Source organism: Malus sylvestris, chromosome 15 (genome assembly GCF_916048215.2).
Source record: "Malus sylvestris chromosome 15, drMalSylv7.2, whole genome shotgun sequence".
NCBI classification, from domain to species: Eukaryota; Viridiplantae; Streptophyta; class Magnoliopsida; order Rosales; family Rosaceae; genus Malus; species Malus sylvestris.
In genome coordinates this window covers 15,874,830-15,899,661 of record NC_062274.1, presented here as the reverse complement: position 1 = coordinate 15,899,661, position 24,832 = coordinate 15,874,830, and the positions used below count along the sequence as shown (strand labels likewise).

Genomic DNA, 24,832 nt, shown 5'->3' with positions numbered 1-24,832 from the left:
CACAAGTTTGGTAATCACATCAACACAAATGAAGATCTTATATTTGTCACGTCATCATTTAACAGTTAACTTAACAAATTTTTTAACGGTTGTATGAAATTTAAAATGAAATAATAGTAACCGTACGAGATTAAAATATTTTAAAGATGATGTATGAAATTGCAATTACACCAGTACTTGAGGATATAAAATGTAATTTACCTTTTTTTTTTTTGTCAAAGAAGCCGCACTTCTTTTTAACATGACACGTTTGTTTCTATTTTTCACTTTTGAATTTTAAATGAAATGTTTTGGTTATTCGTTCTATTGATCATATGTCTTGTTTCACTTTTTTTTTTTAACTTCTAATTCATTGTAATGTAAATTTATCGTTAATTTTAATTATTCTGCCAACTCGATGTTATTTTCATCCATTTTAGTCAGTAAAAGCCTTTGGATTTGCTATGTGTTTAAGCTTCCGTTCCTGCAAATTTTGTTCATAATTAAATTATTTGTTAATTCAAAGTATTTATTAATTTTTATTCCAAGTGTGCTAGTAAACCTGTATGTTCTCTAATTTAGTTTTGAAAATATTGTGCTTTACGAACACAAAATAAATGAATATTAATGCAGTTCATGAGGAGGGAAATTCTGATAAGTCTTACTGTTTAACCGTTTCGACGTGGTCATTTTGCAGTTCATGTACCTTGGAGTCCAAGCTACCATGGAGGGCGAGTGTAACGGAAGCCTTGCATTAGTAATTCGACGACGTTCCGATGGACCACAAAGCCTTTGCAGAAACACAGAAGAGTGAAAAGAAAAGTTGTGTGGGGAAGGGGATGAAGAACAATCAACTAAAAAATTAAGCAGATGTTTTTCCAGTCTGGGAAGTGGTCCAAAATATCAGCAGAAGCTCTTAAATTCAGGGGAAAAAGGAAAAGACTTGCTGTGTCTGCAGAAACAGGTTTTACATTTCAATTGGCATAGTTAAATGATTATCACATGTGGAATGAATGATTCTTAGAGTCATAACTCATTGCTCGCAAGTCACAGTTTGACACGTATGAAAAAATAAAATCACACAAAAATAAAGTTTATGTTTACAAATGTCAAACCGTCTTTTGCCTCTAAGATGAAATGACCTTTTTACGTATGCAGAACCGAGTAATTTCCAAAGGAATTGATGGAAAAGCATCCATGAACTTTTGTACTGAAAAAACAGCGAAGTAAAATGGATCTCCTTTGCACGGCTTCTTTTAACATGCTTTATCAGATGATGCAGATTCCAGATATAAAAAAAATCTTATCCACCTTCTGCTTATATAACATCAGTTTTCTACCATCTGCAATTAACACCAATCATATCATATGTCAATGTAATATATATTATATATATACATTACATGTTCTTGTCTGTCAAGTGAGTGAAGTAGAAATCTTCTTACCACTTCTGTAGGTTCTGTAGAACTAGACTTCCTGCAGTAGAAGATCACCTCCTTCAGATTCTCGTCACGCTCATCAGCACTCATTGCAGAATAATACTCAGCATGATGTTGTCCCTGCAGGGGTGACTGCATTCCGCTTCTCGTTTTGGCTGAATCATCACCACCACAAGGCCTCATTCCGTTGGAATCATTTTTCGCAGTCCCCGAATAAAGTCTAGGCTTAAAACACTTCCAAAACCGAACCACAATCTTCCCAAACAAGCACCTCCCTTCGCGTGGCTTGGGTAAACTAGGGACGGTGAAGTAAGTTGTGGGAGAAGTAAAGCAGCTTGGTGATGGTGCAGAAAAGCTACTTGGTGAGGGAAGTGATTTCGACACAGAATGAATGGAGCCATCAAAGGGCTCCAAAACCCAACAATCACATTGTTCATCATACTTCAACTCTAAACTCTGCATTATATGATCTAAGAAACTACTTCCCTCGTCTCTCACAAGAATATTAGGTCTTTACCCGCTCCTATATATAAGCAAAAAATTCATCTTTTTACCTTTTTACAGAAACATTGATCACCTTCAATAATCTGCCGCACTGGTTGAGGGGAATCTTTGATGAACTGGGAAGAGTTTTTGGTTAACTGCAATTTACCAAATTTACCAAGGACTTATTTTTGGAAAGCAACTTGATTGATTTTGCTGGGACCATGAGTCTTGTTTTAGAAATACAGTTCAAAAGAGGCTTTAGATTTGATTGATTGATATTATGTGATTTTGTTTCTTTCTTGTGTTCCCGACAATTTCTTTAGGAAATTATTATGAAAGTTTGTAATCCCAAACATGGAAAAGGCATGTGACCCAAATTTCTTTAGTAATAATTGACTGCATAACCAACTAGTTATTAGTTTGGTCATACTTCTATTTCAATGTCGAAACAGATCTTAAGTTTGAATCTGTCCACCATATTGATAAAAAAATTAGGTCATATATTCCGACTAAGTTTTGATGAGATGAATGTTAGGTGTGAACAACTACTTAGTCATGAACAACTATATAACCAACTAGTTTTTGGTCTAGTGATACTTTGTTTCCTAATGACAGAAAAAGTTCCAGGTTTGAATCCGTCCACCCCGTCGAAAATGACTACATAAGATTTGAGGGCATATTCCGAATGGGTTTTCGTGAGATAAATGTTAAATTAATTTTGTATGAGGATAAAAAATGAAAATTGTTATTGACACTCTTAAACTTTCAATATTAAAAAAAAACGATAATTGATATTTTCAATAGGTTAAAGTTAATATTATGAAAGAAACAACGCAATTTGCAAATGGCTTATAAGTCAAGTGGTTAAGAATATTTGCTTTCACACTAGAAGTCTCTAGTGTGATTCTCCCCTCTCACTATCGCTTGTATAAAAAAAAACAACACAACTGAACCTATAAAGCATGCCATGCTCACTATTAACAAATTAACACAAGAAGATTATCGCTTTAAACATCAACAGGTTAGCTGAAATTATTTATATGAAGTCAGCTTTACTTTACATGCCTAAGAATCTGCTCAAATTCATATGAAGTTGGAAACTTTGATGTGGATTATAACATTCGAGCCCTAACTATCAATCCTAGCACTTCACAATTCATCTTGAGAGTTCCCTTTAGACGAAGTAGATTCCGGTTGATTTTCAAGTAGGTACCTTGTGGCCAAGGATACATGTAATGCCGCTCCATACGGAAGCACATCTTCGTTTACTCTGAAGTTCGGTGAATGCCCTGATTCGAGCTCTCCTTGAGACTCGTTCTTCATACCGACCGCGAAGAAGTATCCTGGAATTACTTCTTGATAAAATGCGAAGTCTTCTGCACCCATCGTTGGTTGCCTCTCAACTATGTTCCGAGGGCCTAGCAAATCTCCCGCAACATTTAGGAAGTGTTGATGCAGATCTCTGTCGTTAATGACTACGGGGTAAAAGGGCTTAGCCTTTTCGTTGAATAGGACAGTTGCATTGCACCTCTGTACGCTGGCTTGTCTAGTGATGACCTGCAACTCGCATAAATAATTAACGTTTATGATGAGACATTGTAAAAGAAATGAATGAGTCGGCACAAGAATTTTTAACTTCAGGACTCAGGATGCCAAAAGGAAAGGCAGGAATCTAAGCCAGTAGAAGCAAAGCATACCTCTTCAATTCTTTGTTTAAGATGCATAAAGCTTTCCTTCAAGACATTGAAAGCACCGCCTCCTTGGAATTTTCTAACAGTAACAACCTGCAAGACGTGCTTTCATGTAACTGGATGGATACGGACTAACTGAAGCGTTATTCCTTGTGTAGGGGTCTACAAATCATATGAAAAAGATGCCAACATTCACGTAAGGGAGAGTGACTGGCAGCACATGGGAAGTAAAGTAATTAATTGCTTGCTATAGTGGAAAACAGAATTGATATGGGTAGAACCTTTAACTCCAATAAGTAAATAAGCAGTAGAGTAATAACAGGAACAAAAAATGGATTATAGGTACAGACACAAGCAAAGAGAGAAGGAGAGAGAGGGAACCTGTGAATCCAAGGGGTTGGCTTCACGTGAAACAAGATGCTGCAGACTAACAATAACAAATGAAGCGGCCAAGATCGGGTCTATTGTGTGCTGTGGAATGGCAGCGTGACCCCCCTTCCCACTTATTACCGCCTCAAAAAAACCACTGGCAGCAAAAAAAGGGCCAGACCTGGAGGCCACTGAACCAATGGGGTGATTAGCGGCGACATGCAACCCAAAGATGGCACCAACATTCTCCAGAGCCCCTTCATCTACCATCTTCTTTGCTCCTCCACCTCCTTCCTCAGCTGGTTGGAAAACAAGAACAACTGTTCCCTATAAGAAACATAAGAAACAACTAAAAAAAGGTTCTCATGGATAAGAGAGATACAAATGACATTGAAAGCCAGTTGACAGAAACAGTATCTCAGAGAAGAGAAACATCTAAGTACACTTCAGCTCTATGTAGGATACACATAATCTCCAATGATAACTGGCATACAGAAGCACAATTAGAGGTCTTTATATAGATAAATTAGTCGGCAAGCAACTTCCTACAAGCATTATGCAATTACATTTGAGAAAATTCCATATTCAAGGTACATTTTCTACGATTTGGAATCTGGTCAAGTAAGAAAAGAAATTTTTAAGCTAAAAACAAGAAGTTCTAACCATGAAATTTAACACACAGAAGGATTAATAATCTCAATGAGCTAACCTGCATGCTTCTAAACTGGTATCGCCCAAACAGGGAACACATATATGTTTTAATGATATTGTTTTTTTAATTCCCTGATGTTTGCGTAACCTGGACATGAATCGAGAACTTCGCTTTCCTATCTGAAATGACTATTTTAAACATAAGTTCAAGTCAACTGAATCAAAGGTCACGTAACAAACTCAACCCGTAAAACTAACGAGTAAACAGAACACAACAGATTCAAACCAATCAAGCAACCAGACTCGCAATGCAATTGATGACATTTTAGAACCATTATATACATTCATTATTTTAACAAGTCGTCCAATAACACCTGTAATTCTTGTCGATGTTCTTGAAGTATCTTTGCAGCACCAAGAAGCATGGCAACATGAGCATCATGTCCACAAGCATGCATCTTCCCTGCAACTTTGCTCTTGTGCTCCCACTCCACACTCTCCTGCATCAAACCAAAAGACACAATACTTTCCATCAATTCCTCATTAGCTTTAATTCAAAACACCAGTCTAAAAATCACGATTTTCTCCAACTCAGCAAGTCAACAATCACCGATTTCTAAAACAAGAAAATACGTGCATGTTTGCGATTGCCTTGGAAAGAGATAAAAGTGCTTTCTGACCACAAAAAACGCTACTAACTGTTTTTGACAGAAAAGTTTAAAAGTGCTCGTGGGTCATAGAAAGCTATTTCTAGCACTGCCTAGCTTCCTTTTTTAACCCTTTTAGCAAAAGCACTTCCCTTTCTGCAGAATCAATTTAAAGCTCCAAAATTTTACTAAACCTGCATAGCCAGAGCATCCATATCCGCTCGAATCGCAACGAACGGCGGTCCACCACTCCCAACAAAGCCAACAACGCCGGTTCCGGCGAATGGGTATTTGTAACGGACGTCCATCTGATCAAGTTCGTCTCTGATAAGCTTACTGGTCTCGAATTCCTCGAAACCAAGTTCTGGGTTTTCATGTATTTTCCTTCTGACTCCCACCATGTAATCGAAAAGCTCCTGACTTTTGGCGAAGTCAAGGAACTTCACCGGGATTTGGGCCAACTCTTCCGGGGTCAAAGAACTGGCTGAAGAAATGAGAAGCAGGAGAATCAGTAAAACAGTAAAAATCGGGGGGACCCATTTGCCGGACGCCATGGATTTGCACGGTGGAAGTGGTGATGGATATGGAGAGTGGGGTTGAAATTTTGTAGAAGGGTGTAGGATGCAAATCATATCGAAGTGTGGATGATTTTTTTTTTTTTTTTGGATTAATCAGTTTACTACTTTGAATTTTGGTGGTTTTCAATATTTGGTGCATAAAATTTTTTCATTCCAAAATCATTCTTCAAGTTTTAATTTTAGGACAATTTCATCAGTTAAGTTTTCCATTAGAACTTCTGTTAATTAATGACGTGACGCTGACATAGACAATAACCAAATCCCACGTGCTAATATAGGTCCGCTTCAATATTAAAAAAAATATATAAACACAAAAAAAAAAAACTCACCCGTCTTCTACCTCCCCTATCCTCCTCCCTTCCTTCTTCCCTCTGCAATCTATACCCTCTCCTTCAACCTTCCTTCACCACCAGTCTCCCCCAACCTTCCCCCACCTTCCTTCTTCCCTCTGTAATTTCTTCCCCCATCCCCCCCCCCTCTCTCTCTCTCTCTAAAATCCCTACAAACCTAACCCATGTGGATATTTCTCCTCCTACCACAATTTCTTCCCCCATTCCCCTCTCTCTAAAATCCCTCTATGTAACCTGCAATCTGTCATCTCCTCCAAACACTCAAATTATAATTTGTAAAACCCTAATTTCTACCCATTTGTGAGAACCCGCATAAAATTTTCTACACATTAGAGTAAATTACATAGTAGCCCTTCAGGTTTGAGGTCAATTACAACCCCATACAATAACTTTAAAACATTTCACTTTCATACATCCAGTACCATTTTATTTCAAAATAACACATCCGTTAGATTTTCCATCCATTAGTCTGTTAAATGCTGACGTGGCTGCCACATTTGTGCTGATGAGGCTGCCACGTGGCAAAAAAAAAAAAAAAAATTTTAATTTTTTAATTTTTTTTAATCTAATCTTCTAAATATAAAAAAAAAAAAAAAAAAAAAAAAAAAAAAAAAAAAAAACTTGAAAACGCAGAAACCCCCCCACCTCTCTTCTTCCTCTCTATTTCTTCTTCTCCGCCCACTCTTTCTTTTCTCCCTCTCTGCTCTCTGCTATCCTTTTTCACTTTTTCTTCAGCCTTCCTCCCCTCTCTCTCTCTCTCTTCTCGGTGCGGCATCGTTCCGTGGTTTGAGATTAACCATTCAAAAATCAGAACTTTGACCGCATTCGTAAGCACCCCAAACCCACCAACCAAGCACTGAAAAAATTCAAAATTTGAATACATACCTCGTTGTTAGAGCCGACGAGAGGAGCACTGGGTCCGGGTTTTTTGGGGGGGGGGGAAAGGGGAGAGGTTTCGGATCTGGGTTTGTTTGGGGGGGGGGGAAGTTTTCTGGGTTTGGTTGCAGATTTTTTGGGGGTGGATGTTTCCAGGTTTGCTTGCGGCGTCGGGGGGGAAGAAGAGAGGTTGCGGCGCGCGGGGGGGGGGGGTATGTGGGTTTGTATGCAGAGAGCAGAGAGGGAGAAAAGAAGAGGTTTCGGGATCTGGGTTTGTTTGGGGGGGGGGGAAGTTTTCTGGGTTTGGTTGCAGATTTTTTGGGGGTGGATGTTTCCAGGTTTGCTTGCGGCGTCGGGAGGGAAGAAGAGAGGTTGCGGCGCGTGGGGGGGAGGGTATGTGGGTTTGTATGCAGAGAGCAGAGAAAGAGAAAAGAAAGAGTGGTTGGTGTTTTTCTGTGTTGGGCGGAGAAGAAGAAACAGATAGAGGGAGAAGAGGGGTGGGGTGGGTTTTTGCGATTTCAAGTTTTTTTTTTTTTTTTTATATATTTATATTTAGAAGATTAGATAAAAAAAAAATTTTAATTATTTTTTTTGCCACGTGGCAGCCTCATCAGCACAAATGTGGCAGCCACGTCAGCATTTAACAGACTAATGGATGGAAAATCTAACGGATGTGTTATTTTGAAATAAAATGGTACTGAATGTATGAAAGTGAAATGTTTTAAAGTTGTTGTATGGGGTTGTAATTGACCTCAAACCTGAGGGGCTACTATGTAATTTACCCTACATATTAATTTATGCTTTGCTTGGTATAGTAATATTTATACTACTTATAGTATAATATTGCATTAGTATCCACGTGGCGACAATGTGTGAAAGGAGGAATGAAGTAATTGCAAAGCTACTATGAGAACACTTCAATCTAGCAGGAGCTGGCATAAAACAAGACAACAAATAAATTACTTATTAAATATTTTTAGTCAGTCGGTAACTTGCTTGTCATTATCCTACAACCCAACCGACTGAAGCCATGTATTTATAGGCAGAGACCTTCAGATTGAAACGAGAGGGAGACAAGAAAAAAGAAACCGAGAGAGGGAGAGAGAGAGAGAGAGAGAGAATAGAGTAGAAGTAGCAAGAAGTTTATATATGTATAAGAGAAAGGAATAAGAAGCTGTAATCTGAGAGATGGCTTGTGGTTTTAACCAATAGCATGTTATGTATGGAGGTAATGATCTCTATATTTTATATCCTTCCCATTCTTAGATTACTCATTGTTATTCAAATTAGTTTTCAGCAGATTCTTATTTTGATCGCATATAAAGAGATTTGGCTCTAAGTATATAGGTGTGTGTGTGTGTGTGTGTGTGTGTGTAGGGTTTATAGCTGTTATGGTATATTGTACCGTAGGTGGGTTCAAATACCAATAATATCGGGTTTTGTATATTTTAGGGTTGTGCGATAAGGAAGAGAATGGAAAGTTTTCCTACATGTTTGTATTATAAAACAAGAGGGAACATAATGTTTTGGATGTGTAGATAAATGGAATGGGTATAGAGAGATCAGGGACACTAATATGAGAAATACAGCTATTGAGATTTGTTTGGCTAAAGTGCTCTTACTGTTGTTAATTCAGGATTATGGTGTTGCTATTTGGTTATTGAAGGTAGAAATGAATGTGGAAAACAAAAAGAGAACATCAAATTTCACAAGGTATAATCAGTGTGGTTGGTTGGTAAATGGAGCTAAGTTGTAGCATGACTAGTTTTAGAATCTAGGTAAGGGAAATACGGTAGATCTTTACGGAAATTGATTTTATTAAATTTTGTGAAGTGCTATAATATTCTTGATCTTTTTGGTTGATTAATACAATTGGATATTAATTGGCTAATTGCTTCAGTAAGTGTTTACTTGTTATTGATTATGGAATTATTGCTGGAATGCTATTCATTGAGAATATATTGTGATATATGTGAAAAATGAAATGACATTATCTGTGCATCACTCACGTTGTGAGATGTGATTGGAACTTCAGTATTTAGATTTGAATTCGGGAAATGAGGGTAGTTGGAAAGGTTCTTTTGTATAGTTAAATCTATTCATTGTGAAACCAGTTATAGGCAAGCCCAGTGTGCACAATAGAATAGGGTATCGATGGGAATTGTCGATGTGGGTGATTTGGGCTGGAGATCAATGAATTAGATACGATGACTAGCAAAAAGGGTTTATGAACTTGGGATATCATATGGGGGTTAGTATGCTGGTTGTGTGGAGATTGTTAGTTGGGTTGTATTGCCAAAGCTTGGATTATCGAGGTGAGTGGTTTATGTAATATGTTTCAAAATATTCTTATTTTTTGATAAACGAAAACCACGAGCTATTGTGGGTTTTATCTATTTCAAATCTTTATCTATTTTCAAGTCAAGCATGTTAGCTTTCAAGAAATATTTTGATGAGTATATATATTTTGTGTTGTTGAGATTGTTCATGGAGAATAAGAACTTTAATGTTGCATTAATCCGAGGGATAAATGTAAACTGCATACAGGTACATTAGGGTAGAATGACCAGTGGGGGTCATGTGGTGAGTTACAATTTATAAATGATATAATGAACACGTAAAGGGATGATGTGATATGGCATTATATGGCTAAAGCTTTGATATTATTATTCTATTTTATAGTGTGATTAAAATGGCAAGTTTGACTTGCATATTACATATTTTACTCCCTGAGCGACGGTGGTTGTTGCTCACTCCTCACCTTTATATTTTACATATGAGTTATTTGGCAAGACAAGTGATAGACGAGTTGAAGTTGTGTTAGATGAGAGTTTTAAGGATTTTAATTTATTACTTTTGTACACCCTGTAAGAATTTTGGAAGTATTTTTATAAGAGGAATTTATTTTCCAACTCGTTTCAATTTCCTTCTATTTATTGAGCTTTTAACTCGCGTTTCAGATTCAGGTTTGAGTTTTTATTATCGACTCCAGGTCCGGGGCATGACACCATTTCTCTCTCTCCACTGCTCTAGAGAAAGAAAAAAACCCCTAATTTCCATTGGCGAAGGGACGAGAAGAATCGGGGTTGCGGAGGAATCGAAGATCAAAGCTGGGGAGGCGTAGATGCATGTTGCAGGAGTGAGCTTGGATCTGAATTGGTTCCTGCCCTTCATATTGTAGGTTGCCCGGAGAGAGAGAAGAAAGAGAGGGTGGTGAAGGAAGGTGGGGGGGGGGGAGGAAGGTGGGGCTTCACGACAGGGGTTTTGGTATTCTGCTTCTTGTTGCAGGGGTTGCCGGCGACTGAAATGAGAGGGTGTAGGGATTTTAGAGAGGGTGCGGGTTGCAGAGGGAAGAAATAAGGGAGGGGTTGGGGGAGGTAGAAGACAGGTGGGTTTTTTTTTTTTTAAATATTGAAGTGGGCCATATTGACACATGGTGCTCAGTTATTGTCTATATAGACCCTATGTCATCAATTAATAGAAGTTCTAACAGAAAACTTAACGGATGTATGAAATTGTCCAAAAATTAAGACTTGAGGTATGACTCTAGGATGAAAAAAACTTTATGTACCAAATGTTGAAAATCACGAAACTTCAGGGTAGTAAACTAAGATTAACCCTTTTTTTATATGAAAAATGTATAGGGTGTTATGTCAGATTTTTATTTTTTATTTTTATTATATAGAAAATAATCTATTCAACTTCATAGTTAGAAATTCAAAGTAATAGAAAATAATCATGTTTTATAGCAAAAAATCATCCAATGCTTGTGATTTTAGGAAAGGGATCATCTCTAGATCCCTTCCACTAAATCCACCTAATCACCTAATTCGAACTCTTGAAATTTGATCTAACGGCTAAAGTTATTATAACTTTTAAATGGATCTTCTGTTTGTAGCTGTTTGATCAAATTTCAAGGACCCGGATTGGTTGATTTGGTGGATTTGGTAGAAGGGATTCGGAGATGATCTCTTTCCGTGGTTTTATACTTATTTGAAATATATATTATTAATTTAGATTTTATTAAGTTAGATTTTTGGAGTGTGGATCCTGCAAGGATCATCTTTGTAATGATATCGGGAATTCTCAAATCATATCAGTTTATCATAAATCGTGCGGTAAAAAATAATTGTAATTTTTTTATTTAAAATTAAATATAAATAATATATGACGAAAAATGATCGTACGATGTACGATCAATGGATGCGCCGGGTCCTCTCTCTGATTTTTGTATTAATTTATGGACCATACGGGCACACAGGTAAGCAATAGTGGATCCATTTCATTTTGACGGAGTAACCAACATACTTCGACAGTAGAAGAATAGAAGGCAAAATGAGAGAGAGTTAAATAAGAAGTTTCAGAATCAACTATTACAAATAAGAAGTTATATAATATATCTAATTGTTTAGCTTAGCTTAATGTTTTCCTAAACTTTCACTCAATATTACGTTCTAGTGGTATATTTTCTTCAATTATAAATGAAAGATCTTATATTCGGTTCTCATAAAAGACGAATTTGAATCATATAAACAAAGGGTAATTTTGTAGGAAATGAGTTATTTACATTAAAATTCTACGTCTTACAGTAAAAATAAAATCATTCAAACTCTTTTCTAATTAGAAACACTTCCCACTTCCACTACATTGCAATTGCAACCCAAAACTAATCAGCGTCCGCTTCAGAACGACCAACCAGTGACTGCCAAAACGACACCGCCCCAAAAGATAAACACCATCCAGCCGTCCCTCGCGGCCCCAGGGACCCGACAACCCAGACATCACGCCACGTGGAAATGCATAACTCGGAAAAAGGCAAAGCAACTTTCCCTTCTCCTCCTTCCAACACGACACCAACACGCCTAAGCAAATTGGCAGAGCTCTCACCCACTGTACGCGGGTCTCTCTTTCCCCACCCCTTCTTCTTCTCCATCAAAACCCTAATTTCTCCAATCCGATCCGTCGTCTCTCCCCAATTTCCACCGTCGATTTCGAGGTACGCGTACACGCCCAATTTATACCCGCACGTATGTATGGTCTGATTGTTTTCCGATGATTCTTTTCGGTGAAAATTTTCGATCTTGATTTGTGTGGAAATAGGGTTTTGCTTTGACGTTTTTTTAATTGTGAATTGTGTAGAAGATCGAGAGGGTTTGATAATCTGCAGAGATGTCAACCATGTTCACCAGGATTTTTGGGAAACCTAAACAGGAAAACAGTGCCCTAACCACCTTAGACAAGTTGAATGAGGTAAATTTTCGATTAATTCATCGTTACGTGTTGTTTTGCATTGATGGTATTTGATGAAGTATTTGAATTTGCGTGGTTCCTTGGTGATTTTGTTCGTTTGATTGATTTGGGTTTTGGAAATTTGATGAGTTTACTGTGTGTTTCGAACTTTTGGCATGTCGACGATTCTTTTCGGGTTTGTGGATAGCCTACAATTTAGTTTGAGAGGTTGTGGTGGCACATGAAATGATTCCTCATTGTGTAGCTCTTCATGGTTTCTTTGAAGTTGGTTGATGCAATTAGATTGCTCTCTGAATCAATTTTGGTAAATGTTCCACAGACGCTAGAAATGCTTGAGAAAAAGGAGAAAGTACTACAGAAGAAGGCCGCTGCAGAAGTTGATAGGGCCAAGGATTTCACCAAAGCAAAGAACAAAAAGGGTATGTTTGCAAAGTGTTTTCATTTTTCTTAGGAGAGTTTGAGTGGTGATATTTAGTTTTGTATCATGTTCTCGATGAACTCATTAAATTTCTGCTTTGAGAGAGGGCTTATGTTCACATCCGTAATGGTGTCACAATTTCCACCTAGTTATGTAGACACAAATATGTCTGCTTCCATGTATTGCTTAACTCAATCTATGTTTCAAACTTTACCTGAGATTTGTTTATCCTTTTCACCATTGCTTTTAGCTCCAATTGAATATGTTAGTGATGAAGACTCACTGTTAAGAAGCCCTTGAAGTTGGTCAGATGCATGAATGATGACTGTCAAACTTTTTTAGATTTTGTCCTTAAGGTTGAAATCATTAGGAGGTGATTTGGATCTAAAACCAAAGATGTCTTAACCGCGGCTTTTTAAATTCTAGTATTGTGGTTGAGTTATAACTTATCTTGCTATTTTGCAGCGGCTATACAATGTTTGAAGAGGAAGAGGTTATATGAGCAGCAAATAGAGCAGCTTGGAAATTTCCAGCTGCGTATCCATGATCAGGTAACGATGAGATTGGAATTATATTCTCCCATGCTTTGAAAGTGTTTCAAATATATTTTATCATTTTAATATATAATATAATCTTTGTTTTGGATTTTTTATGTTGATGGAAAGTATTTGTGTGTATTGATGTTGCAGATGATAATGCTAGAAGGTGCAAAAGCCACAACCGAAACTGTAGATGCCTTGAGAACTGGAGCTGCTGCAATGAAGGCAATGCAAAAAGCAACGTAAGTAGTGTATATTATATATAGAGGATATTTTCAGGTCCACTGGAGTTTTGCTCTAATAATGTGCTCAAGTCGTTAATTTGAGAGTACTAGATCTGTATAATATTATCAGTTACTTACTATTTATGCTTTATCTTCATTTCCTGATGTCCCATGGGATCTGAATAATTCAATTACGGGTGTTCCCTGACATAATTGAAATGTGTATGTTTTTGTACAGGAACATAGATGATGTGGACAAGACTATGGATGAGATTAATGAGCAGACAGAGAACATGAAACAGATACAGGAAGCATTGTCAACTCCAATTGGTGCAGCTGCTGATTTTGATGAGGTTTGCATTCTCGTTTCCTTCTTTTATCCCTTCGATGTTTGGTTTTTTTTATATATGAAAATGATAGTATCGATGATTGATATTTTTATTTATGAAAAAGATAGTATCAATGATTGGTTTTTTAAAGGATATGTTTTTGTTAGCCCTCTTTGTTTACCCATGGGATGTGTCTTAAAAAAGGATGTGTTTTTTTTTTTTTTCTCTTCTGTTAATTTTGTATGTATTCTATTGAGTTTGCATACAGCTACTTAGAAGTTTATACAATATTATTTGCAGGATGAATTGGAAGCAGAACTTGAAGAGCTGGAAGGTGCCGAATTGGAAGAACAACTTCTTCAGCCAGCAACACAAGCTCCTGCAGCTCCAGTGCAGGTCCCAGCTGGAAGGCAACCAACTCGTCCTGCTCCCCAAAGGCGCACTGAAGAAGAAGATGAATTGGCTGCTTTGCAGGCTGAGATGGCGCTTTAAGCAGCAGCAGGTCTGTGGGTCAGTTTCAGTACAAAGTTCCGCTCATACGCGGTTCTATTGTTTTCGTGTTTGGGAGTTGATTTTGTTGGTTACAGTGTTTGCAGGTATTCATTCTTATGAGTCAAGGCTATGTCAAGGATTGGTCTGATTCTACAATGGAGATTTCTGTTCCGATCACGCATCGCAGGTTTCTATGTGGCTTCTTCATTATTAAAGAGAATGTATATAAAAGTGGCATAAATTCAAACAGGGTCCCCTTTGAAACTTGTATTCTGCTTTTCTCAGATTTTTCTCTTTCTTCCTTGTTTTCTTTCTTTTAAGTTTACTTTTTGAACATTTGTTCAATGTTCTTGTGGCCTTATATCAAATAGCTTGTTCTATTATTATGTGATATTGTGACCAAGTCAATAATAAGAATATTCTCTGGGAGCCTATAATAGAGAGAGGATCATTGCCGGATCCTCTTTGTGAGGATCCTAGGAATCCTTCAATCACATATGTTCATCGTATATTGTACCGTCAGTTTTTATCAGGTACTGTTTATATTTAATTTTAAATAAAAAAAATTACAATAATTTCTGACCATACGATGTTATGATAAACGGATGTGATTGGGCTGGAGCTAAGTTTAGGTTAGTTTTCCGGGTTCTTGACCAGCGGTTGACCCAAGTCAATGATGTGAAGGGAGACGCAAGTCAATGATCGGAAGGGAAAAAAATGCAAAAAATTTCACCCTTTCCCGGGTTTGGTGAAGAAAAAGAGGCATTGATTTTAATTAATTTCTTTTGTAAATGTATAATTAGATTTAAAACTCAAACCGGGGAGGATACTAGCCCCAAACGATTCACATGAATGATGAGTTTGATACTTAATTATTATAGTAAATAGTTGATATATTTTACATTTTATAATTTTACATTTTTCTAAAAGTAAAGTGTAGTGGAAGTAAATAGAAAAGCGTATTGGAAGCAAATGGTTTGTTTTTGTTAACGTGGCTTAACCGTTAAAGTATGAGGGAAGGGAAGGGAAGCGGTTAGGAGGAAAGAGAATCCTCCTCCTTTCATTTTTTTATTTTTTATAAGGTTTGATGGGGAGTGCAAGCAGTCGGACATGGTGGGGAGTTTTTGGTACGAACTGAAATCGAGCACGAACGAAGAAAAAGGGTGCTCCCACGTTTTAATCAACGTGAGGACATTCTCCCCTTCCGCTTGAGAGATCCTCTCGTCTCGTGTCACCTGAATTATATCCTTATAAATCACGAGTTTCGTGGATTCATAAGAATTTATTTCTGGTTACAAGTAAAACACTCCCTTCTCTTCTCGTGAATTGATTAAAATTGCCCCATGAGTTCACTTTAATAATTTCAATAATTACGAAAAAAATGAGAGAGAGAGAGAGAGAGAGAGAGAGAGAGAGAGAGAGAGAGAGGATAAGAGACGAAAAAAGAACGTATCTTGAAATTGAAAAGAAATAGGGATTTCGATAAAAATGGTAATAACAAATGAACAAGAACATAGCTTTAGCTAGCTAGCAAAAGCCAAGCAACAAGAAGATGTAACAACAATGCACTTCACATGTTTCTTGAAGAATTAATCATGGATGGATCTTAATTTCTCCAAAAATGGCGATTCATCAGTGGATAATGTAGGTGAGGAGCAATGCCAATACCATCAACCCATAAGCAATTCCCTGATCCACTGCCACCCCTGCATACCAAAACACAACAATCATCAACCACACGATATAAACAGAAAGCAAACACGGGTTAAGCCAGTTGGTTAGCGTTAACACCCACATTACAATATAAAATTTAAACTACCGCATCCAGAAATCATTTCCGCACACATTTTCTCTCTCTCTCTCTCTCTCTCTCTTTCTGCAAACCTCTTTATTTTCTGCCATATCCAAATGGCTCGAAAAAGAGAGTGCAGAAAGAAAAAACCGTGTGCGGAAATCGTTTCTCTACGGCATCTTCAAGAGAGAGGGGGAGAAACTAACCATCACTTGTAGGGGCAGGAGCAGGAGCGAGGCTTTGAGCATCGATGGAAGGGAGAAGCAGAGAGATAACAAGGGCAAAAACTGCCATCACAAAGAATTCAACCTTCAAAATCTCCATTTTCTTTTCTTTTCCTTTCTAAAAGCTGTAAAATTTTCTCACTTCCCAAACAGCTTTCTCTCGCTCCCCCCCCCCCCCACCCCCCAAATCGGCCCCAATGGGATTTCTCTTCTCCAGAACAAATGTTGTGCCAAATGAGGGTGGCTTTCAACCTCTCGGTTTTCGATTTATATAAACCGGAGGACTCGTACGACAAACCCTAACGGCCTAAAACGACAGTCGGACTAGGAGAATCTTTCCACAAAGGAAACGGCCACTCTGGCTCATTGGCTCTCAGCCTCCCACCCCAAATCCTATGCTCTTGACCCAGCCACGTGGACGGCCGAGATTGCATGCACGTTAAAACTACAGGTAATGTCGAGCTGTGGATATGTGGGCCTCCACCAATGACTTGGGACCCCTTCTTCTGTGTACTTCCCACATGCAACTCAATCCTTAACTTATATGTCGACTCCGCTCGTATGTTACTATTCGAATTTTTTAGAATGTTCCGGGATATTTTATACTCAATTTATAATTGTTATAATTTTTTTTATCGATGATATAATGACAAAGTTCTAACAACTAAATTTTACTCTGAAATATTATCGTTGGAAGATGCTACATAAATTACGTTTTGCAAATTACATGTGAATTATTTCTCTAGTAAAAGTAGCATCCACCAATATAATTAGATCTGACTTCTATTTGATAAATAATTCTCATGTGGTCCACAAAATTATAAAGTATGATATTCCCAACATTTTTCTTTTGTCGTCTATTATTTTTTGAATTTTTTTTGTGGAAAAATAATTTGAAATATTGTAGGAAATGATGGTGCCGTTGGTGTGTTTTATAGACAGATCGGATCTCTTCCACCAATACCACCGGATCAAGTGATTCGGACTTTTGAAATTTCATTTAACGGAAAAATATTATTATAACTTTTAATGGATCAAAACAGATAGGCCGATTGGATGAAATTTCAAAGAAAAATTATTATAACTTTTAAATGATCAAAACAGGTGGGTCGGTTGAATGAAATTTCAAAGATCTGGATCACTTGATCCGGTGCCCTTAGTGAAAGAGATCCAGAGATGATCTTTTCTTTCATAGACACATCATAAAACAAGATAACTGACAGAGATCCAACTTGGCAAGCAACAACTGTTCAGTTTGTGTTGGATTTCGGAGCATGCGTTGGAGAGAACAGACAGATTTGAATTTTGAACCGTTTGGTTTTATGATTTTGTACAGACAATGAAAGGTCAGAATGTTCTTTCATTGATTCAAATCTGTTTGGTTAATTAATTTGATCCACCTGTACATAACAACTATGTGCTACATACTTAAGAGCGTATTTATAGGATTGTAACAACAAATAACAGATCATCTTTAATTGTAATTTTAATCCCACACGTATGAGAGTAAGTCAGCAAAATTACAAGTTTACTTATTAAGAACACATGTCTGAAAACACTTAACAAAATTGAACATCAATAATCCTAAAGACGTAGTTTTAGAAAATATAACAACGTATATCATGGTGATAAAGAAACAGACCTTAGATTGCGATAACAGTACTCTTCTAGTAAACATTAGCGGAAATATGGCTTGCATGTTTGTTCGTTGAACAATTGACACAAGGTTCACCCTTAAACCCTATACCAAAATGTATTGCCTTCTATAGAAATAAACATCAGAATACATATACAAGTCAAATATACTAATATGAAATGGTTTATAGCAAAACTTGGAATAATGTTTTATAACATTGGCTCGGGAATTTAACATTAAACTGTGAAGTGGTAGAGAGTCATTCTTTGAGAGTCTCCTTAGAATTTCTCATATACGAGAATATTTAACAAAGTAAATCAATATGCTTCTGTGTTTGTACGATCTGTTTAGTCTCGATTTTTCAACTCGATAGAGCAGTAGTTGTTGAAAATAGACATCATAGAGCAATACTAATCACCAACTGAGCTCAGTGGAACCGGTGCCATCTCCAGATAGTCAAAATCCTCCGTTATTCCAATCTGCATTTGTAAATAGAAATACGAATACGAAATGAAACAGATAAACTTGGAAACAAGATAGCGAGATTGCAAGATTAAAATGGAGCGTGTTTTTTCAGCTGACATACAAACAAAAAGACAACCAAAGCATGGCAAACTCATGAGTCCAAAACAAAAATAAAGGCATGCCCTCTACTCTTTTAAATCTAAATTACCTCGTTGTACAAGTTTTCGAGCTGCTCTTTGGCCTGTGGGAAATTATTTGCACACCATTGACGCACTGTGAAGATGTTGTCTGCGCAGCAATGAAACGCAGTTATTAAATCTCCAAATTCTCTATGGCCTGCGGAAAGTTATTTCAAAAGAGGATCGAACAATATGTGAAGGTAAAACCTGTCCATCGATTAGCTGCTGAGTGGGCAACTTCAATTTCTTTCTCTGCAAACACAATTATAAATACGGTCAGTTCTATGGTGTTAAAAGGCTGACATTCTACTATTGTTGAAATGTCAACTAACTCATCTCTTCGAAGGCGGCTGGGTCATTGTCTGCGTACTGCGCCACCTCATCCTGAAAACGACAATAGACTACAGTCAGCAATTTGATCTAATCATTTATACTGTCTAAGACACTAATGCATCAGAAATGTGCAGAATGTATATAATCCTACCTTCAGCTCATTATGCTTTAGCTCTATGGCTTTCAGTTCAGCTAAGGCCTCATCTCGCTCGTCCTAGTAAAAACTTGAGACTTAGATGCGTGATGATAACCACATAGAACATACTTGCAAAGTAGAAAACAGTCAAGCCTTTGGAAGAAATGTAACTTAGAAACACTCACAGAATCCTCTCGTCCCTTCTTCAGTGCATTACACTGGTCAATGAGTTCTGCATGACGCTTCTTACTGCTTTTGAGATCCGACTCAAGCCTGCTATACACATTCCTAAGCTGCCCACCACCCAAACATGTTACCATGTATTTACTCATCAAAATTCAGAAAAATATCCTACTCTGTACAAGCAAGGTTAAAATGTAAAACCATCATAGATTCACCTGATTTCCAGCAGTGCTAGGAAGACTCCAAAAATACACCTGACATTTCGAAACAATATGCATTACGAACTGCCAAGATAAACAAGCATTTGCAATTTTCTTCAACAAAATACGATCAGGAAGGATATTCACCGAAACATCTACTTACGGAGGTTCCTATCTTGTCTTTGAAAACAAGATCATCATCCACTAAACTCTGAATCACATCTTTCACAGACTGAGAGATTACACCTTTCTTTGGCCCTGACTTCTCAAGCTCCTTTAGCTGAAAAATCATCAAACAAAACACTCAAAATATAACCAAAAATGTTAATCTGAAAAGATCAACACCGTCCACAATCACGAAGAATTTCATACAAGAAAATTGGAAAATAATCCCATTTAGAATCACAGAAATCAACTAAAATAGGATTCGCAAATTCAAATTAGTAACAATAATTATGAATTCATTAAAATTAACACTCACAAGGAAGAAATCTTGAGAATCGTAGAAGATCTGAAGCATCTTCTCACGCTTCTCGTCCAACGAAAGACCTCGTTTCTTCGACTAAACAGCACTCAAAACATCGCCACCAGAATTCAAAAAATCAGATAGACGAAAAATAGCAACGTATTCGAAATTACGCACTTCGTTTCTATGAGGTAAATTAACTAACTGGAGTAATTAATTCGAAATTAAATTGAAAAATTATAAGATTCTAGCTCTTTCGCGCATTTTCTCAGTAACCAAACGGCGCATAAGATTTGAAATGAAAATTAAGAGATCTGATGGTGTGGATTGAGCAGTGGAAATTGAATTGGGAAAATTAGGGTTTGGAGAGAGGGCTTTACCATTGGAGGCGAGATTTGGAAGACGGATTGCAGAGGAAGCTACTGGAAACGAAGCCTCTGGTTTGGCGGGAAAAACTTGTATCCGCTGCGGCAGCACAGTAGGGACCGAGTAGCACGCAGCTTCGGCTTAAATGAAATGACTATCGTGTCGTTTTATATGGAGCGGCTAGCTTGTTCAAGCGACGTGCCGTTTGAACGTGAAGAGCAACACATGCGTTGATGTCGTTCTTTCGTGACATCTCTTCAACAATTAAAAAAAAATTCAAATTAACCATTATTTTTTTGTCAAAACAAATTAACCATTGAATCAAATCAAGTTTAATGGTTATGAATAAGTCATCAAACCAAATTTCTGGAATTTGAATGTCACATAATTTTTATCGTCACATTTTTATTTATTTATTAACTTCATTACGTATTTAAACATTTATGTTAAGATGACTGTGATACGTTATGAAACTATTCAATGTTAAAACTATTTATTAGAAAACTACATGTTTGTGTAGGCCAGAATAGGTCAGGCCCATCTTGAAATATCACCCATTTGTATATGTTGATTGCTAGTTTATACAAATAAGAGTATGTGACCTGTTGGGGGAGTAGAGTTTAAAGTTTCCAGCAAGTCATGGGTTTGAGTCTAGACTTGCTTAAGCAAACAATTTTTTATTTTCTTACCATCTAAGCCTTATAACTAGCCTATATTTTTAGGGGTGTGCTATCCACACATCCATTTTTACTTCTCACACATCCCTTGTTAATTTCTGTCTGTTGATCTTCTTCAATTCATCCGATCCGACAGCCGAAAACCAAAAAGGTGTGGGAGAAGTAAAAAGGGGTGTGTGGATATCACACCCCTATTTTTACCATATAAGCCTTATGATGCCTATAACCTATTTAAACCAATTCTTTTTTTATTTTTGTCAAATCATATCAAACAAGATCCATACAATCTAGAGGAAGATCCAATTATGTTGAAAGGAAAATCTCATAGTAATAGTTTTGAGCTAGCCATAACTTTAAATTTTGGTTCGAACCTAATGTGTTAATCCTTGTTTACTAAAGCTCGTAAATGGGCTAACAACAATAATGTGGTTCAAATTCGTCTTTGGCGAGAATTGAATCTAAAACCTCTCACTTACAAATGAAAATAAATACTACTAGACCGTAGTATTAAGTGACACTAGCTCTATTCTTATGATATCGTCATCTCAATATTAAATTTTTATACAAATTTTAAAGCTCCATCAATCTTGTTTGATTAAAATTTTCCATGACAATACAAAACAACAAAAAACCTTAGATTGTTCTCCAATTAATTATATTTTAACTATTTTTTTTTCTAATTCTTTCATTTGGCTTAAAGACCCCTCCTATGATGGATTTATGGCTCCACCACTGGTTGAGTCCTTATAGAAGAGTCAAAATGTATCTTCAAAGATAACCTACTCATTCCATTCTTGATCATCTCATTCACCCATATGAAATGCACTTTCGTGGCGAAACCATGTAAAGACGAGTGAAAGTTATTGTCCATGCTTTCCTCGAGTATAGATGTTGTAGGAGAAAAGTGTTTGCCAAAAGTCCTCAAACTGAATTAAGGCATAACAAAAGTCGACAAGTGGCATGGACTAGGGCTGGTGGGAAGGAATGAAAAAAGTGGCTTATATGTAGACCATACGAAGAAAACTTTTAGAATCCGCTATTGAGACGCGCATTACAAAAACCCCGAAAGAAGGAAAATCCGATCAAGGAAAAAGAGTAGCACAGCATCCCCCATTCATACGTTCATTACATAAATATCACGATTAACAATAACAACCACAAGATTTGTCTTCCTCGAACTGATCATGTCTCTCCTACACAAATCCTCCTCCCGGTCAACAAGCGAAATGACGAATAGCTTCCTATACAGCTTGAAGCAAGTAATGTTGCACAATCTTGGCAAGTACTCTTCAATGCACATCGTTCTCTTTTCGAGATGAAAAGCATGTGCATCCAACACATTTTTTTTAGTGCATTGATAATTGTTAGTTGCTCAGAAGAAGAAATGCTTAGCTTCATATCGGTAATGTTTGATCTCGCGTTGTTAATGAATGCAGTCGAGTAGACGCCATAAGGAACATCAAAACTAGGTATCGAATAAAAGAATATGGGCCAGTGATCCTTGTGGACCTAAGAATTTCTCTTGGGAATGGAAGGTCTAATGCAACTACAACACTTCTCTTCTTCGGTTTTCTTCCCTATGAGTCCTTCTGATGAGGAAGTAAATTAGCTAACGGCTATAACACATGAACTATTTTGATACTGAAGCCCTTAAAATATCATGACCTAATTGGATTAATAGCCTCATGATGGTGATAGGGTAGTTGGAAGATATCTCATATGGTAAAAAAAATTTAGGATTTAAACCCTTGTGGTGAAGTCTGTTAGAATTTAGGCCCAAAATTGAAAATTCCGTCAAATCTCCGTTAATTATTAGCACGTGAGCCACACATATTAGGCTTGTTTGTACCATACTTGATCAATCCCGAAACTACTGAGCACTGGTCAACATTATACCGTCAAGGATCCAGAAGAGTTTCCCTCAAACCAAGAGGCCAATCACAGCGCGACACGTGTCGATATCAGAAGTCAATCATAGCGCGACACGTGTCAACATCAGAAGCCAATTACAACACGACACGTGTCAATGTCAGAATGAAACTAGAAACTCTCTTCTATAAATAGAGATCATTCTCTCACAATATTTCCTAATGTCATTTGTACTAAATCATTCACTTGTACTCACTAAAGGAGAGCTTGAACCTATGTACTTGTGTAAACCCTTCACAATTAATGAGAACTCATTTACTCCGTGGATGTAGCCAATCTGGGTGAACCACGTACACCTTGTGTTTGCTTCCCTATCCCTATCCATTTACATATTTATCCATACTAGTGACCGGAGCAATCTAGCAAAGGTCACAAATTTAACACTTTCTGTTGTACCAAAGTCCTCACTGATTTTGTGCATCAACATTTGGCACCGTTTGTGGGAATCGACACGAAAAACTATGTCGGTTCTCTTTCATTTTTTCACCTTTACCGTGAATCTGCAAAATCGGCAAAATCTGCAAAATCACAAAAAAACTCAGAAACCTTTCTCTTTCATATTCAGAGCTTTGCTCTCAAGCTCTCTCTCTTTCTACCATTTGCTGCTCATAACATAAGCCACCAAAAGGGATGATGAAAAGCCCTTTTACTCCTTTCGCTTCAACCCCACCTGCCCGCACGCCTTGTCACCCAGCTCGCTGGAATCTGACCCATTAGCAATTTCCCCCGACCCGATCGACCGCTTCAGCTCCGGTTTGCCGTTATTTCTGCTTCGGAGTCCGCGCCTGAGTCAAAAGCGAGGACTAGAGAGTGGAATCGACATTGCTGTATCGGGAATCGAGCGAGGATGACCTTAACGAGTTGAAGCTGAAGGGGTGGTTGTTGGCGGCGAAGAAGAGATGTACGTGGTGCCTCCACCGCAGCGATCGGATCCGGCTTTCAGATCCGCCGGTGTCGTCGATGATTTGCGGGTCTACCAAAATTGGAAGGGCAACAATATATTTTTCTTTCAGGGGAGGTTTGTTTTCGGACCAGATGTAAGATCGTTGAGGTGACCATATTTCTGATTGTTGCTCCTGTCACAATATTTTGCATCTTTGTAGCCATAAAGTTGATAGATCATTACTCACATCACCTGGGAATATTCATCATGGCTGTCGTTGTTGTATTCACTATTTATGATTTAGTTCTTCTCATGCTTACCTCTCGAAGAGATCCTGGTATAATTCCCCGTAACAACATATCCCCCAGAACCTGAAGGATTTGATGGGAATATAGAAGGTGGGGCTGGACAAACTCCACAGTTACGCTTGCCTCGCACCAAAGAAGTTGAGGTGAATGGAATCTCTGTCCAGATCAAGTACTGCGATACTTGTATGCTTTATAGACCTCCTCGCTACTCCCACTGTTCAATGTGCAACAACTGTGTAGAAAGATTCGATCACCATTGTCCCTGGGTTGGGCATTGTATTGGTCTGAGGAACCAGAGGTGGGTTCATGGTCCCCTGACGATTTGCGAGGCCCTGAGGGCTTTTGGATCATCATCAGGCAGTCTAGCAGCTCTTCAATAATGCAGATAGGCTCTACCAACCCTTGCAGTTTTGAAAGTTGCAGGAAACAAAGCAAAAAAGAGAAAGGCAAAAACAATGACGCCAAAAGAGAATAAAAAAGCAGAAATACTTAATGATGGATATAGATGGAGGAAGTATGGTCAAAAAACAGTATACTCATCACCACTGAATACTCTGATGGTTCTTCAAAGTATTTAAGATGCTAAGTTGGTGTTGAAGGTACTGATGAGGAGGAGGGCTCCAGCTTCGACCACCCACATGCAAAAGCAAGAAAGAAAAGCAGAAAGCATAAAAGCAATGGGGAACAAAGCAAAAAAAGAGAAAGCAAAAGAGAAAGTAAAAGCATAAAACAAAAGA

At 37.6% G+C, this 24,832-nt stretch overlaps 4 protein-coding genes, 2 long non-coding RNA genes and 1 pseudogene across 9 annotated transcripts; 3 read left to right on the top strand and 4 right to left on the bottom strand.

The window, feature by feature from the left end:
* Window positions 1-1,249: 1,249 nt before the first annotated feature.
* Window positions 1,250-2,035, bottom strand: LOC126605977 (uncharacterized). The gene is made up of 2 exons (XM_050273436.1): window positions 1,425-2,035; window positions 1,250-1,322 (listed from the first exon to the last, which is right to left on the bottom strand). Exons 1-2 carry the CDS (start codon window positions 1,878-1,880, stop codon window positions 1,308-1,310), a joined length of 471 nt encoding a protein of 156 aa, XP_050129393.1. The 5' UTR covers window positions 1,881-2,035; the 3' UTR covers window positions 1,250-1,307.
* Window positions 2,036-2,852: 817 nt separating this feature from the next.
* Window positions 2,853-6,017, bottom strand: LOC126602176 (IAA-amino acid hydrolase ILR1-like 4). Its single transcript, XM_050269008.1, has 5 exons — window positions 5,457-6,017; window positions 4,990-5,115; window positions 3,977-4,291; window positions 3,602-3,688; window positions 2,853-3,461 (listed from the first exon to the last, which is right to left on the bottom strand). Exons 1-5 carry the CDS (start codon window positions 5,892-5,894, stop codon window positions 3,054-3,056), a joined length of 1,374 nt encoding a protein of 457 aa, XP_050124965.1. The 5' UTR covers window positions 5,895-6,017; the 3' UTR covers window positions 2,853-3,053.
* A 5,877-nt stretch (window positions 6,018-11,894) lies between these two features.
* On the top strand, window positions 11,895-14,755 carry LOC126602181 (vacuolar protein sorting-associated protein 32 homolog 2-like). 3 transcript variants are annotated; one of them, XM_050269013.1, is made up of 8 exons: window positions 11,895-12,062; window positions 12,206-12,316; window positions 12,636-12,735; window positions 13,200-13,285; window positions 13,424-13,515; window positions 13,736-13,850; window positions 14,127-14,328; window positions 14,423-14,755. In XM_050269013.1, the coding sequence occupies exons 2-7, from the start codon at window positions 12,236-12,238 to the stop codon at window positions 14,316-14,318; spliced, it is 666 nt and encodes a 221-aa protein (XP_050124970.1). In that variant the 5' UTR covers window positions 11,895-12,062; window positions 12,206-12,235; the 3' UTR covers window positions 14,319-14,328; window positions 14,423-14,755. The 3 variants fall into 3 exon arrangements, with proteins under 3 accessions (XP_050124970.1, XP_050124972.1, XP_050124971.1); XM_050269015.1 differs by having other exon boundaries at window positions 14,414-14,755; XM_050269014.1 differs by having other exon boundaries at window positions 11,897-12,062; window positions 12,209-12,316.
* A 1,023-nt stretch (window positions 14,756-15,778) lies between these two features.
* On the bottom strand, window positions 15,779-16,542 carry LOC126602183 (uncharacterized). Its single transcript, XR_007616006.1, has 2 exons — window positions 16,317-16,542; window positions 15,779-16,024 (listed from the first exon to the last, which is right to left on the bottom strand). It is a non-coding gene; the product is annotated as an uncharacterized LOC126602183 (long non-coding RNA).
* Window positions 16,543-16,641: 99 nt separating this feature from the next.
* Window positions 16,642-17,824, top strand: LOC126602184 (uncharacterized). Its single transcript, XR_007616007.1, has 2 exons — window positions 16,642-16,785; window positions 17,242-17,824. It is a non-coding gene; the product is annotated as an uncharacterized LOC126602184 (long non-coding RNA).
* A 254-nt stretch (window positions 17,825-18,078) lies between these two features.
* LOC126602182 (meiotic nuclear division protein 1 homolog) lies at window positions 18,079-20,452 on the bottom strand. 2 transcript variants are annotated; one of them, XM_050269016.1, is made up of 10 exons: window positions 20,313-20,452; window positions 19,948-20,028; window positions 19,630-19,746; window positions 19,482-19,520; window positions 19,269-19,376; window positions 19,099-19,161; window positions 18,947-18,998; window positions 18,822-18,866; window positions 18,644-18,723; window positions 18,079-18,449 (listed from the first exon to the last, which is right to left on the bottom strand). In XM_050269016.1, the coding sequence occupies exons 1-10, from the start codon at window positions 20,313-20,315 to the stop codon at window positions 18,381-18,383; spliced, it is 657 nt and encodes a 218-aa protein (XP_050124973.1). In that variant the 5' UTR covers window positions 20,316-20,452; the 3' UTR covers window positions 18,079-18,380. The 2 variants fall into 2 exon arrangements, with proteins under 2 accessions (XP_050124973.1, XP_050124974.1); XM_050269017.1 differs by lacking the exon at window positions 19,948-20,028.
* Window positions 20,453-23,534: 3,082 nt separating this feature from the next.
* On the top strand, window positions 23,535-24,475 carry LOC126602718 (probable protein S-acyltransferase 7; annotated as a pseudogene).
* The last annotated feature ends 357 nt before the right edge of the window (window positions 24,476-24,832 follow it).